The sequence below is a fragment of the Chiroxiphia lanceolata genome, chromosome 21, assembly GCF_009829145.1.
Source record: "Chiroxiphia lanceolata isolate bChiLan1 chromosome 21, bChiLan1.pri, whole genome shotgun sequence".
In the NCBI taxonomy this organism is placed as follows: domain Eukaryota; kingdom Metazoa; phylum Chordata; class Aves; order Passeriformes; family Pipridae; genus Chiroxiphia; species Chiroxiphia lanceolata.
In genome coordinates this window covers 7865039-7878080 of record NC_045657.1, presented here as the reverse complement: position 1 = coordinate 7878080, position 13042 = coordinate 7865039, and the positions used below count along the sequence as shown (strand labels likewise).

Below are 13042 nucleotides of genomic sequence, written 5' to 3'. Positions count from 1 at the left end.
GGGAAAGGGGAGAGCCAGCCCCCATGAAAAGCAGAGCCTTGGAGTGCACAAACCTGTTGCAAATCAGGTTGCAATAAAATCTGATTTCTGGAAAATCTCAAGGAGTCAGTACTGAGGGTCAGCAGGAAGGAGCATCCCTGGACCCAGCTGAGGGTCCCTCCAGCCCCTGAGCACAGAGCTTCTCTCAGGACTTGTTTCACTTGGAAAAACAGTCCAAATTCCAGCTCCCTTAAGACTACATGTCAGCCCTGCTGTCGGTGCTGCCATTAGAGCAGAGTTTATACTGATCCCTCAAAAATAAGCAGAGGGTGGAGAGCTGGCATGGGCACAGACAGGGGCCATGGCAAAGAGAAGAGATGTCTCACTGAAGATGGGTATGAACAGAGCACTTCTAGGTATGACCCAGCTCCCCAGGAACACTGCTGACCTGCATTGCCTCTCCCAGCTCAAATCCCAGAGATGGGGCTGAGCCCAACAGCTCCACAGGAAGGTGTCCTCTGCGTTATTTCTTACATTCTCCTCCCCTGTAATGTCTCTGGACTTCCCAAAGACAAGGGAATATAAGTGTAAGGGCACCCCACAGACCTAGAAGCTGGGAGGATGAGTGGTGCAGTGTGCTGGGAGCACAGAAGATGATGCCTCAGCCACCCCTGACTCCATACCTGGACTGATCAGACTTCTCCATGTATTCCACCACTGAAAACCAGGTATCAACGGGTCTGCTGCTCCTGAGCTAACAGAACAAGCTCTCCCTTGCTCATACTGACCTGTAGGAATGTCCCTTCAACAAACCTTGCCAAGGCACTACAGAACCTGCTGTCCTCTTTCTCCAGGAGACACACAACCACTTAACCAGCCAGCTTCAACCAAGCTCAAATACAACCAAACCTGTGCACCACATAAGTGGCAACTCCCCTCCCACAGTCTGGGATCAATGCCTTGACAGTACCAGTAATTAGGCTCAATCCTGCAAAACTTCATCCGAGGAGAGAAACCCCAAGGAATCTCTCTCCTTGGACCTGATAACTATCTGACAGCACCTGCAACGACACGCAAGCACAGCAAAATCAATATGGGAACATCATTGTAAGAATTAACTGTATCTGACGACGCATCCTTCTCTATTAGAGTTACGAGCCCGTCCAATTATGGATCTTGGCTGAACTTGTAATTATGAGTTTGGTACTAGGACTTCCCACTGCGCTATTGCTTTGCTTCCATGGGGGAGAGAGGAGTCAATGAAAAGATAATAGAAAATTCTTTTCAAGGACGCAGCGATGGCAAAATTTAGCTAGACAGGAGGGGTAGTACAATGGGGACTTTATGCAAGACAATTCCCTCCGTTAGCCACCAGTGAACACGAACAAACCAGGTTCTCACAGCATTGCTCAAACGCTAACGCAGATCTAACATCCAGCTCCGTGCAACGGCGCGAGGCAGCTCTGCCTCCTGAATTCCCTTCAAACCCAGCCATCAAAGCTGCCCAGGTGAACAACAGCTTATTCACAGGAAAAGAAAGGAATTCTTGCCATTCATCTATCCTATTCATTTATATTTGCCCTACCAGGAAGCTTAAACAAACAACCCAAACCCAACACATACGTTGATAAGGATATCTTTGTACCTGGCATCAAGTACGAGTGCTTTTCAAGAGGCTGGCAGAGCACTTGACCTGGGGGAATGGCGTCAAGGCAGCCCTGCAAAGATTTATCTGCTTTTCATTAAAACACAATTTTCCACACTTTCCTCGCACACCATCACCCCTTTCTCTACTGGAAGCTGAAAAAAACCCAAACTTCAGTGACTTTTCCAAAGTACTCCAGGGCTTTCACATCCAGCCAAGTATTGTAGAATAACTCCTTGAAAAACACTATTCCAGTACTCAGGAAATTTACCCCCTGTCCCTGTTTTGGGACCATTTCTTTTGTCCCTGTTTGCAATACAATCATTTCTTCCTTCTCTCACACAGCCACAAAGATGATTAGAGGGATGGAGCACCTCTCCTATGAGGAAAGGCTGAGAGAGTTGGGGCTGTTCAGCCTGGAAAAGAGAAGGGTTTGGAAGACCTTATTGTAGCTTTCTGGTTCCTGAAGGGAGCCTACAAGAGAGCTGGAGGGGGACTTTGGACAAGGCTATATAGTGACAGGACAAGGGGGAAGAGTTTCACACTGACAGGGTTAGATTGGATATTGGGAAGAAACTCTTCCCTGAGAGGGTGGTGAGACACTGCCACAGGCTGCCCAGAGAAGATGTGGTGCCCCATCCCTGGGAGCATCCTAGGCCAGGTTGGCTGGGGTCTAAGTAACCTGGTCCAGTGGAAGTGTCCCTGCACATGGCAGGGGGGTTGGAACAAGAAGGTCTTTAAGGTCCCTTCCAACCCAAAACAGTCTGTGATTCTGATTCTATAATTTTCCCCTGAATGGAGCTGTGTTCATACTGCAACAGGTAACTTTTAACTCACGACTCCTCTCCCTGCTTTTCATCATTTTAAACTCATCTCATTTTAAACTCAGCGATAATTTCTCATGGTTCTAAAACACACGGAAAAGAGAAAAAAAAAACCTCAAAAAACTATAAAATTGAAGGCCCAGCCTTTCAGCGGGAACAAATGCAGTGCACCCCTGTGCGCGCGCGTGTTCATTCCCGTGTGCAACCACCGAGCTGATCAGAGGTGCTGAGGTAATTTCACATTCAAATAAACACATTGGGAGAGCATTTATGGGAATGGCTCATCATGGAAACAAATGGGGCCGTGTGTGCCATGGTGGGTACCGGCATCTATCTGGCTGCTGCGCTGCGCCGAGGCCCGGTTTCATGCACAAAACAAATGGAGGGAGCAGGCCCACTGTGCGGGTTTTTAAATTGCTTCCCAACGGAGTTATTTCCCGACTGTGATTTTTCAAACACAGCAGCAGCAGCAGCAAGGCTCGTCCTCCCCTCTGCCAAACAGCTCGGGCCGAGAGTCCCGAACAAAAACGATCCAGCGTGATGTGACCGCAGGAAACGCGGGCACTCATTTCAAACTGCAGATGATATTTCAGTTTCTCAGCTTCTCTAACTCACAAAAGAGCCTGAGGGGACTTTGGTCTACAAATCCCTGCCCCAACCCTCATTTTGAATTTGTTCCTTTTAATTGCCTTTGTGCCAAGAGGAAGGCCAGGAAACTTTCATCCAACGGATGCTTTGCATGGGAAATAAAGGGCAGAAAACGGGAGTTTGGAGCAAGGAATTGCCAAGGTGACCAGCCCTGACAGCTGCACTGGCGCCAGGATGATGACGGACACAATCACTCCCTGCTGGTGCAGCTTTGGGGAAGTGCCAGGGCACGTGGAAGAAAACTGATATTAGAAACCATCAAAGAAACCCAGAACCTCAGCAACATCACCGGGAAACATGATTTATGGCTCCTGCACGGTGCTGCATCACACAGACAGCACATCTTGGGATGCCTTACCACCACAGACTGGTATGGCCGTCCTTTAGACTCAGGCAATGTCAGACACCATCACCCATGGGAACAATCAAGGTGCTCAACCATTTTTTCCCCCATGTGCAATCACTGTGTCATTTTGTACCTTTGCTTCGTCTCCGACTCCGATACTGCTCCGTGTAGAAGGTGAGCTGGGTTTCATCATCTGCCTCTGAGCCAGAGTTTCCTTTGGCACGTCCAAACCCGATCCCACCTGCAAGCAACAGAGAGGAAAAAATCAGCCCTGTCAGCTGGGATGCTCAGCAGCAGGAGAAGCTCCTCGGCAGAGATGCCGGATTTGGCCAGAATCCACTGCTCCTCACTAAGATGGCTCTACTTGGGGTCAGCAGAAGTGACCAGAGACTTTTGCCACTCATGATTTCACTGGTTCCTAATTGCCCTCATCAAAAATCAAGACTCCATGATGCCAGTTGTGATGTGAACGTAAGAAGATGCTTTCTACCCTCAAGAATGCAAAATATAAATGTATTTCAGGGTATTTACAAAGGAAAGCCCTGAGTGTAGCAGCTGCTCTCCTCAAGGACACAGTGAAGTACAGTGAATTTTAGGTGTTTGCTTCAAAGCAAACCCAGCAGGGACAAGCAGTACATGGGGAACACAGCACTTGAGGGGCACCCATGACCCCACTGCATGGCAAAGGTCCCACTTCTCTCCCTCATCACCTACTTTGGCCCATCTGCTCCCCCAGCTCACCATGGCAACCAGCAGCACATGTTCCTGCAGTGGCCAGGACTGACAGGAGCAGGGCTGGCCCATGGTTTACCTGGCATCCTCCTCTCCGGGCTGGATATGGAGCAGGATGCAGGAGGAGCCCAGTTGGCTTCAGCCCCGGACACACCAAGGAGTGATGGATGCTTTAAAAGTGACGCAGACTTTAACTGGCAGAAGTCCTTCAATCCTTGCAGAGTTTAAAGCAAAGAGGCCTCTGGGGGTTGACAGTGGCCCTTTAAACTGCCATTAAAATATTTTACTGTTTTTAAAAAATCCTTTATTCTAGGCAGAAGCACCATTTCCCCATTTCTTGGCAGGAGAACAGAAAATGAGCGATGCCTTCTGCCCTCTGAAATCTTTAATCACCGCGATGAGAGGTGGCTGGCAGGAGCCAGCGGGAGACTGGGAGCTCCACACGTGGCTCCTGCCCTGCCCATGCCCTCAGCTGGCCAAGAAGTGCCCTCAGAGCGGGTGAGGGGGTGTCTTAGCAGAGGGGTAGGAAGAGGCTCCTCCTGAAAGCAGCAGGAGGGGTCACTGCTTAAACACAGCAGCGTTTAGTGCTTGGAAATGTGGGCTGCTGGGTTTATAGACTCACACCCCAAACCATAACCCACCATCAGCCCCTCCTCAGATACAAACAACACAGCAAACATCCAGTGCCATGATACACCCACACCCAGGGGCTGGGGGTTTGAAAGGCACAGCGGAGTGGTAAAACCAATCAGGCTTATTCACATCAGCGAGAAAAATCTTAATTAATCTGGGCTTCGAACACAGGCCCTTGGGCAACCAGCCAGGGCTGCAGCCCTACTGCACATCCCATTCTCTCTGAGAAGGGGCTGCCCTGGGCCCCTTTGCAGCCACAGTGTCCAGGGCTGGAAGACAGAGACCAGCTGCAGGAGGGTTTTTTCCCCAGGAGCTCAGCACAGCCATCTCTGCCTGGGAAAGGGACCTGGCTGCTGCCTGCGCAGGAAGGACACGGTGCATCCCTCTGCCACCTTCCCATGCACCAGACCTGGCCCCTTTTGGATAGGCAGATGGCTGGGGTGGACAGAGGCAGCGATCCAGTGCTCTCTCTGCTCTCACCCCCCCGCCGAGGGGACTGGGCAGTGGCACAGGCAGCAGCTGCTCCACCGCCACCGGCCCAGCCCCCGCCGGCCGCTCCGCGTTTGTTTGCCGGCTGCGTCTCCGTGATGGATGGAGCTGACATGTTAAATTACTCAGGCTGGATGTCTTCAGAGAGCTGGTGACAGCGATATTGCATTTTCTGATTACCCAGCACTGCGCAGGATGTATAAATACAGGAGTCAGGAGACCCAGTGCCGGTCCCCAGCCCGGAGAGGAAACGTCTCCTCTGACCCTACATGCAGTGGCAGAGGTCAGCCTGGAAACACGAGCCCAGGGCAGGGACACGGCTGCCAGGGATGTGCTTTTATTCCTCTGTGTTACCAAAGATGCCAGAACACATCTTGGTGGTGGTTTTAGGGGTCCTGGAACCCAGCTGAGGCAACCTGGAGGATGCAGGAACGCTAATCCTCAACCAATCCTGCTGTAAACTTGATTTCATGTTTAACTCGCCCCAAAATCTTGCTGAATGACCCCTGTGAGACATTCACAACTGGGGCAATGCCTACTGACCCAGCTCAACAACCAGCCTCAGCTGCAGCTTGCTGCCAAGACACGGGCCCAGGATAATCACATGATGGGGCTGAGGATGCTCACAGCAGAGAGCACCCACATGCAGGTGATGGGGATGAATAAGGACAGCATCCAGTTAAAGACAAGCAGCCCTGCCTGGTCAGCATTCCTTTTCCTTTAAAAACATGGAGAAAACCACCAAGTATCAGAAAAAAAAATACCCTAATCACTGCAACCGATTACAAAGTGGAATAAGATGCTTAAAAGAACAGGGAAATGGCAACTTTGCAGCACTGGGTACTCGTAATGCACCAGCAGCTCTCTCCAGTGACTCCTCCAAGGAGTTACACCCCCTTTACACACAGTTCACTCCTGCTATTTAGACTGGAGAGAAAACAAAGCTCCCCTTCCTCGCTCACACCCCTGTCTCCTGCATGGCTCAGCCCCCAGGCAGCGGGGGGTGAGGAGGGGGAGCTCAAAGAAGATGCTCTTGTTTCTAATCCTGTTTGCAGATTTACAAACTCGTTAATCCGTTCAAATAGATCTCAGCTCAGCCAGGCACCCGGGCAGGGCACTTGTTCTGAGTGCAACATTAATTTAGTGGGGAGCAAGGCGGGGCGCCAAGGCAAACACCTCGTTAGGGTGTAATTAAAGGTGGTAGCTTTAATGCCGAGTGGGGACTAAGGAAATAAAATTCAGGAATCAGAGGCTCCGTTATCCCCAAAGAATTCTGTTAGCTAAAAAAGCCACGTGTATGTTTTTTTTAAAAGTGAGTTTCTGGCATTAATGAGGAAATAAAAAGCAAACCTGACATTTTTAATCCTTTCCCCAAAGCCAGTAGGTCACAGAGCATCTTAGGAAAATAACTATGGAGGCAAAACAAACCAAAATAGCGTTAAAATAACAAAATAAGTAACAGGAGCTATTTGGATAACTCCTGTCTGAGGCCAAATTGACCTCAACTACTTAATCTGCATGTTAAAATGGAAGTGGGAGCTTGTTTTTGTCCCCAGTGGTGCCAACCTGGGTGACATCTTTACGCATCCCCCTGCCCTGCAACCACTGTCAATTGAAAAAGGAGTTTCTGCACCCCTTCCCTCCAGGAAAAGGGCCAAACCCTGCACATATCACAGAGTTCAAGACCCACAACCTCCCTGCTCGACCGTGTTGGGTTCACTCTGGTCCACGATCACTTGCCCCACGCAGCACAGTCTCCTGGGTGTTCAACAAGCTTCTCTGCTTCCAAGCTTCCCAGTAAAAGCTGGATGAGGAGTGCCCTCCCCATCATGCCAGCACGGTGGCAAGGTCCATGCACTAAGGGCTGGCAGGGCTGTGCAGAGCAATGCAATTAGCTAAGTGAGAATTTTCAGTTTAATTAATTTAACACTGAAAAGAGCACCAGCCAACTGAAAAACTAAATGCGGCCAGAGAAAGGTAAGTTAGATACAGATTTAGGGACCAAAAAAAAAAATAAATACACGAACATTCGTGTTTGAAACTTACCCAGTCAATGTAAAAAAAAGGATAAAGAAGAGAAGCCCTTTAAAATTAAGTGCCCTGTGGCAGGGGTACATTCACACACACTGCTTCAGCTGAGGAAGGCTCTTCCTCCTCATTTATTGTCCCTTTTCCTTCTGTCTATAGCCAAAAAACCCACCACTGTGGGTGGTGCAACAACAAGGTGATGGTCCCATGGCTTCTACTTGGAATGCTCCCAGACAGCAGCCCTTGCACAGTTGTGAAGGGTTTTATTTTCACCAAGGACAACTCAGAGATCTGGACGTGATACTTTGACTCAGAGGAGGCAAAAGTTCCTGGCTAAAGCCTCAAAAAGCCTTTCCTGCAAAACATGATGCTCCACAGGCACCACAGGGCAGATGGACAGAGTGAGGAGGAGGCAGAGGTGTCCTGGCAAAAGCAGGGACTATGGATGAGCCCAGATGAGTTCCAACTCTCCTTCCTCAGGGAACTTTGGGTCACTCAGGGCACAGCCAAGACCTCCAAACCACAAGAAGCTGCAGCCCCACTGTTGCAGCACATCCTGATAAACAGCACATAGTGTTTGAGGAGAAGGATCTTTATGGGTTATTTCTTCCCAAATCCAGGGTGCTTTTAAAGCCCTGCCCCAGGAGAGGGCACCAGACCCCCTCTCTGCACACACCAGCTACCCCAAGGCCACCCCCCAGCCCCACATGCCAACGTCCCACCCAGCCCCTGCGTCCACACACTCAGGGTGGTCCATTGGCCAAATCCCCACCCTCAGTCCCTGCCCTGCTGCCTCTCCCCGTGTTTCCCAGGGCATCACTTCCCAGTTCTGGTGCAGCCAGGTTGGGATGTCTGCCTACCACCTGGCTGCATTTTGGGAACCATAAACGCTCTCAGACTCAGCATCCTTTCCTCCAGCACTGCCAGCCCCCATGGAGATCTCCTACTTCCAGCCCACCCCTCCTGCCCCTCGGCTCTCACCATCCTCACTCTCCCTCTATTATTTATAACCTCTAAACACACTTCACTCAGTCGAAGTGTTTAGGGAGAGAGGTTGTATGAAAGAGGCATTAGACAAAATGAAGTTATATAGCACTGTAAATGAAGAAGGTGGTGTTGTTTTGGTTTTTTTTTTTAAAGTCAATGTACTTGGAAAAATATCCCTTTCCTAGAGCTGCTGGAAACACTCAGCACAGGACCAGATTTAATGATGAGCAATGGGCAGCACTTTAAACACACTCAGTGCAGAGAAGTGAAGCAAAACAAAGTTGATCCCAGATTTGTTTTCCTTGTGCTGGCGGGTTGGGTTGTTTGTTTTCTGGTTTGGATGGTTTATCCCATCGTCCTGAAGGAGCAGCACTCGGAAACCCTTTCAGAGCCTTTCCATAAAGGAGGAGATCCTTCTGCTGTGCACGGTTCCTGTGGGGAGAGCGCTCCAGCTGTAGGGCTCTGATGAGGTTAAGCATTAATTAAATCAAACCACAAGAAAATAATTACACTCAGGCATCCATCAGGCCGACTTGTCACTACCCAGGAACAAAGTTGGATGCAAGCTCCATCAGCGGAACTGTCATGCGGCCGTTAGGAGGAAATAAATGTATCCCAAATGGACAATTTCATTTAAGGGGAGGAAAAAAAAAACCCTCTCCTGAATTGCAATGGATTAATGAGGCAAAGGGTTTGTGTTTGCAGTTGGATGGAAAACGAAAACATCCTGATTTGTGGTATCATCCTTTAACCTGAGTGCTCGCTCGCACTCCAGCCGCTTGCCTTCCGGAAGGACAGGTAACCACAGGCTGTAAAAACAAAACCTCTGGCTCAGGAGAGGCTAGGGAAAAGGCAGGAAAAGGCATGGATCAGCTCAGCAGCAGCGTCTGGCCACTACTTCCACAGGCAAAGAGAAACTGGGAAAAGAGGATGGGTGGGATGGGGCTTTAGGGAGCGAGAACTCCACTGGAGACACTGGGACTGGCTGGCTTTTTGGGGCTGCTCACTGATTTGTGATGATTTGAGACCTTAAAATCTCTTCTCTAGGGCATGCTGCTGAGGCATCCTGTAGGTGGGGACACTGGAATTCAGGGTCCCCTCCTGAAGCCCATGGTATATATTATGTCTTGGACTCCTCATGCCACACACGTGTTACGTACAAACAAATCTCCAACTCTCACATAGAGGAAACACCAGTTGGGGAGAAATGCAGAATGACCAAGGGTGCTCTTGTCCTGGTATCCAGAGACTATTCCCGTGGCCACTAATAGGCAGAGGAATCCTGGGGAGGTGGGAAATGGGGTGAGGGATGTCCCCAGAGATTGGGGACAAGCCAGGCTGGCTCGGGGCCACACTCTGCTCCCACACAGCCAGAGGCTCTGCCTGCAGCTGGGAACCGTGTCTCCTCCTAAGCTCAGCTGCAAGGATTAACTGACTTGTTCCATTAGTGACCAAAAAGCTTCTTACCTTCAGGCAGTTCAAAAGTGAAATAAACACACACACACAAAAAAAAAGAAGCTGGAGCAGGGAATCAGGGAAATTTCCCCAGACAGTCTCTGTGGACCCCAAAAGCACCCACCCACACACGCACTAAAATCCAGAGACACGTATTTGAATAACTACTGGAAAACAAACCAAATAATTTAAACCAGTTAAAGAGTCAGAACATTCTCTTCACACTAAGTGAATAATTTATGGGCAGAGCTATAATAAAGAAAAGCCCTCTCCAGGCCTGTATTGCAGGAAAATGTATCCAGAATAAAAGATCACATTTCAGACTCATAAATAAATGAAAAAGAAAACCAATAGTAAACAGAAAGAAAAGTTTTTCCTTTCCAGCTCCCAGTGCTGCCACAAAGACCCTCAGTGCAGCGGGCAGGCCATGGCCAAGGGACCCCCCTGCCCATCACCCCTGGAGGGACCCTGACAACTCCCTTCTCCTCCACAGGTGGAAATGGGGACCAGATCCCTCCACACAGCCTTTTGCACGGTACAGCCTTTAGATCCATGAATGCTGATCCTTTAGATCCTTTAGAATGCTGCTCCCACCCTGTCTGGAGTCCAAAAAACCCCTAAGCACTGCGAAAGCAGAAAGAAGAGAGGTCCCAGTGATGTCAGAGCCAAAATGAACTTCACCCCTTTGTGAAACAGAAACTTGCCAAGAAACTGTTTTACTCCCACCTCAGTGAGTCCAGGGACTCTGGACTTGCAGCAGACCTGGCAGAATCTAATGGAGAGGACACATGCAACACGATTCCCAAGCACCTCCACCACACCACCCTGAGGTTGCTGCGTGGGGTTTGCCCCTCTTTACCCCATCACCGAGGAGCTCTGGTGTCCCCACACTCAGCAGGGAGGGTGGGGGAGCTCCCTCCTTCCTCCCCAGCCAAACTCCTGCAGACCTGGTCACTGGGGGAGCAGGTGGTGCCCACGACATCCTACCTCGGGGGCGGCTCCGGCGTTTCCGTCTCCCCACGGACGTGCTGCGCAGCGCGGGCTGGAGCTGCCCGATCTCGATGGGCGTGTTGGTGCGGAAGCTCTCCTTGAACTTCTGCATCAGGGATTCCACCGTCTCCTGCGTCACCTCGGGAGCTGCAACACCAGCAAAGGCACTGTGGTTAGAAGAGGACAGGGCCACCACGTCCCCCTTCCTCGCAGAGGACAGCGTGAGCCGACGCCTGGGGCAGGAGCTCTGTTAAGACCCTCCAACATCACCCACGGAGACCCATCCAGAACTTTCCCAGTCCTGCCAAAGCCACAGAAATAAGAAAATTGTGATTTTACGGAAATTGCGTTTTCCACGCTGCTTTCCAGAACGTTGGATTGTTCTTTGCTTGTTCTCCCATGTGCATGCAGGGCACTTGGAAGCATCATGCCCTTATCTGAACTACAGCCTGAAGGTTCAAATCACACAAAAACACCCCAAGCACTGGGCTGGCTTTGGGTCAGGTTTAACTCTGCCCCAGGAGTTCGGAGTCAAACCCCAACCGTGGCAGCCTTTTTGGAGGGGTGAGAACTCCCCAGTAGGCAAGCTTAGGATTGCAGAGCAATAGGGAAGGCTGGGGTGGAAGAAGGAAAACAATGTGCAGCTGGCCCAGGCATGCTCTGAGCTGCAGTAGGATTCCTTGGGGTCTTCCAGGGGCTGCACTCACACACTGGGATGCAGGACCTAAGTTCACGAAACAGCTTCCTGCAACACCTCATGGCACATCACAGCTTGTTGATATTTAAGCAACTCCACTCCTTGCTCTCACATCAGCCTGAATTCAGTAACCAAAAAATCCCCCCAGGCCTTTGTTGAAGCTCCACACCCACCAATGGGCAGTTATGGGAAATCATGAAGCCACTCACAAAGAGCAAAGGTGAAATTTGGGATCAAAAGGTCTGTCCTGCAGGACACAGAGGTCTCCCACGTTCAACATCGGTTTGGCCTCTGTCAGCTCCTTGAATAAACTCATTAGCAGAACATAACCCCTGTCCTGTCTCCATTTCCAGAGTCACCAAGTCCCTTTGATGAGCTCCAGAAGCTCCCACTGCCTGCAGCGTGCCCACATGGAGATGGCAGGGACCACCAGTCCTATAGCCCTGTCACATCCTGCTTGGATAAGTGAGCACCTTGGAGCTCCCTGCCTGCCAGGAGGTACAGGCTGATGTATCACCCCATCACATTTCCCAGATCCAGACACATCAGATGTCCATGGAGCTCCTCAGGCACCTGGTGAGCTTGGGGTGCGTAACTGCTCCGGACCACAGACTCCAATTCCCTTCCCAGCATGGTGCAGCTCCGCTCAGGGAGGACTGAGAAGCTGGCCATGCAGGATGAGACATTTGTAATTCTAGACAAGGATCTGACCTAAACATGGAGCCTGCAGCACCCTCCAACAGGCACCCATGCCACAGGGAGCAGAGCACCCCATGCCACAGGCAGTGCCACACCAGCCCACAGAGCAGCTCCCTCTTCCTTCTTCCCAAATTCCAAAGGCAATGGCCTCAGCCTCCCCAGGGTTGAGAGGCTTTAGATCACCACAGGGTGCTTTTCTACCCCTGCAGGCTGCAGAGAAAGTTCCAAAATCTGCTGGGGCCATTGGGAGGGGGAGCACCAGAGAGGCGATCAGCTGCTGTGCCTGCAGGCACAGGTGCATCCAGAGGGCTCGGGAGAGGATCCATCCACCCAGAACTGCCGTACTGGGAGACAGAGGGAGAGGATCCAGCCAGGGCTGCTGTACTGGGAGACAGAGGGAGAGGATCCAGCCAGCCAGAGCTGCCATACCAGTCAACAGAGAGATGAGGATCAAACTCGCTGCCTGCGTAAGCACCAACAGTAGGAACCATTTCGGGAGAGCTCTGGAGAGAGTGGTGCCTAAGGGACCATCTATGTTATGTATTCCAGTTTTCCAGTACCAGGCTCCCCCAGGAACCACAGATAAAAGACAAAGCTCCCCAAAGCCCCCGACGTTTACGGCAGGCACAGCCGAATCCTGTGCTGTCAGATGCCCCAGCAGGCATCGTCACAAGGGAAAAAGTACATCAAGAGCAGGAAAAGGACCCCAAAGAAAATCTAGTCCCACCCCAACAGCACAAATCCAACCCGAGGTGCCAGAGAATGATGCTGTGGCAGCACCAGGGCAGCTCAGCCTCCCACCACCACGTTCACGGGGGGAAGCCCGTCCCCACAGCTCCTTCACCCGGGAGCACACGTGGCAGGGCCTCCCTGTGAACAGATGGTGAGTT

General features: G+C 50.9%; 1 protein-coding gene across 1 annotated transcript in view; it reads right to left on the bottom strand.

The window, feature by feature from the left end:
• LOC116797283 (astrotactin-2-like) overlaps nucleotides 1-13042 on the bottom strand; it is a 191255-nt gene that overhangs the window by 80635 nt on the left and 97578 nt on the right. Inside the window, exons 4-5 of the mRNA XM_032708670.1 lie at nucleotides 10754-10903; nucleotides 3576-3683 (exon numbers count right to left, since the gene is read on the bottom strand). Of these exons, the coding sequence (XP_032564561.1) occupies nucleotides 3576-3683; nucleotides 10754-10903 (258 nt within the window). The remainder of the gene's footprint in view (nucleotides 1-3575; nucleotides 3684-10753; nucleotides 10904-13042) is intronic.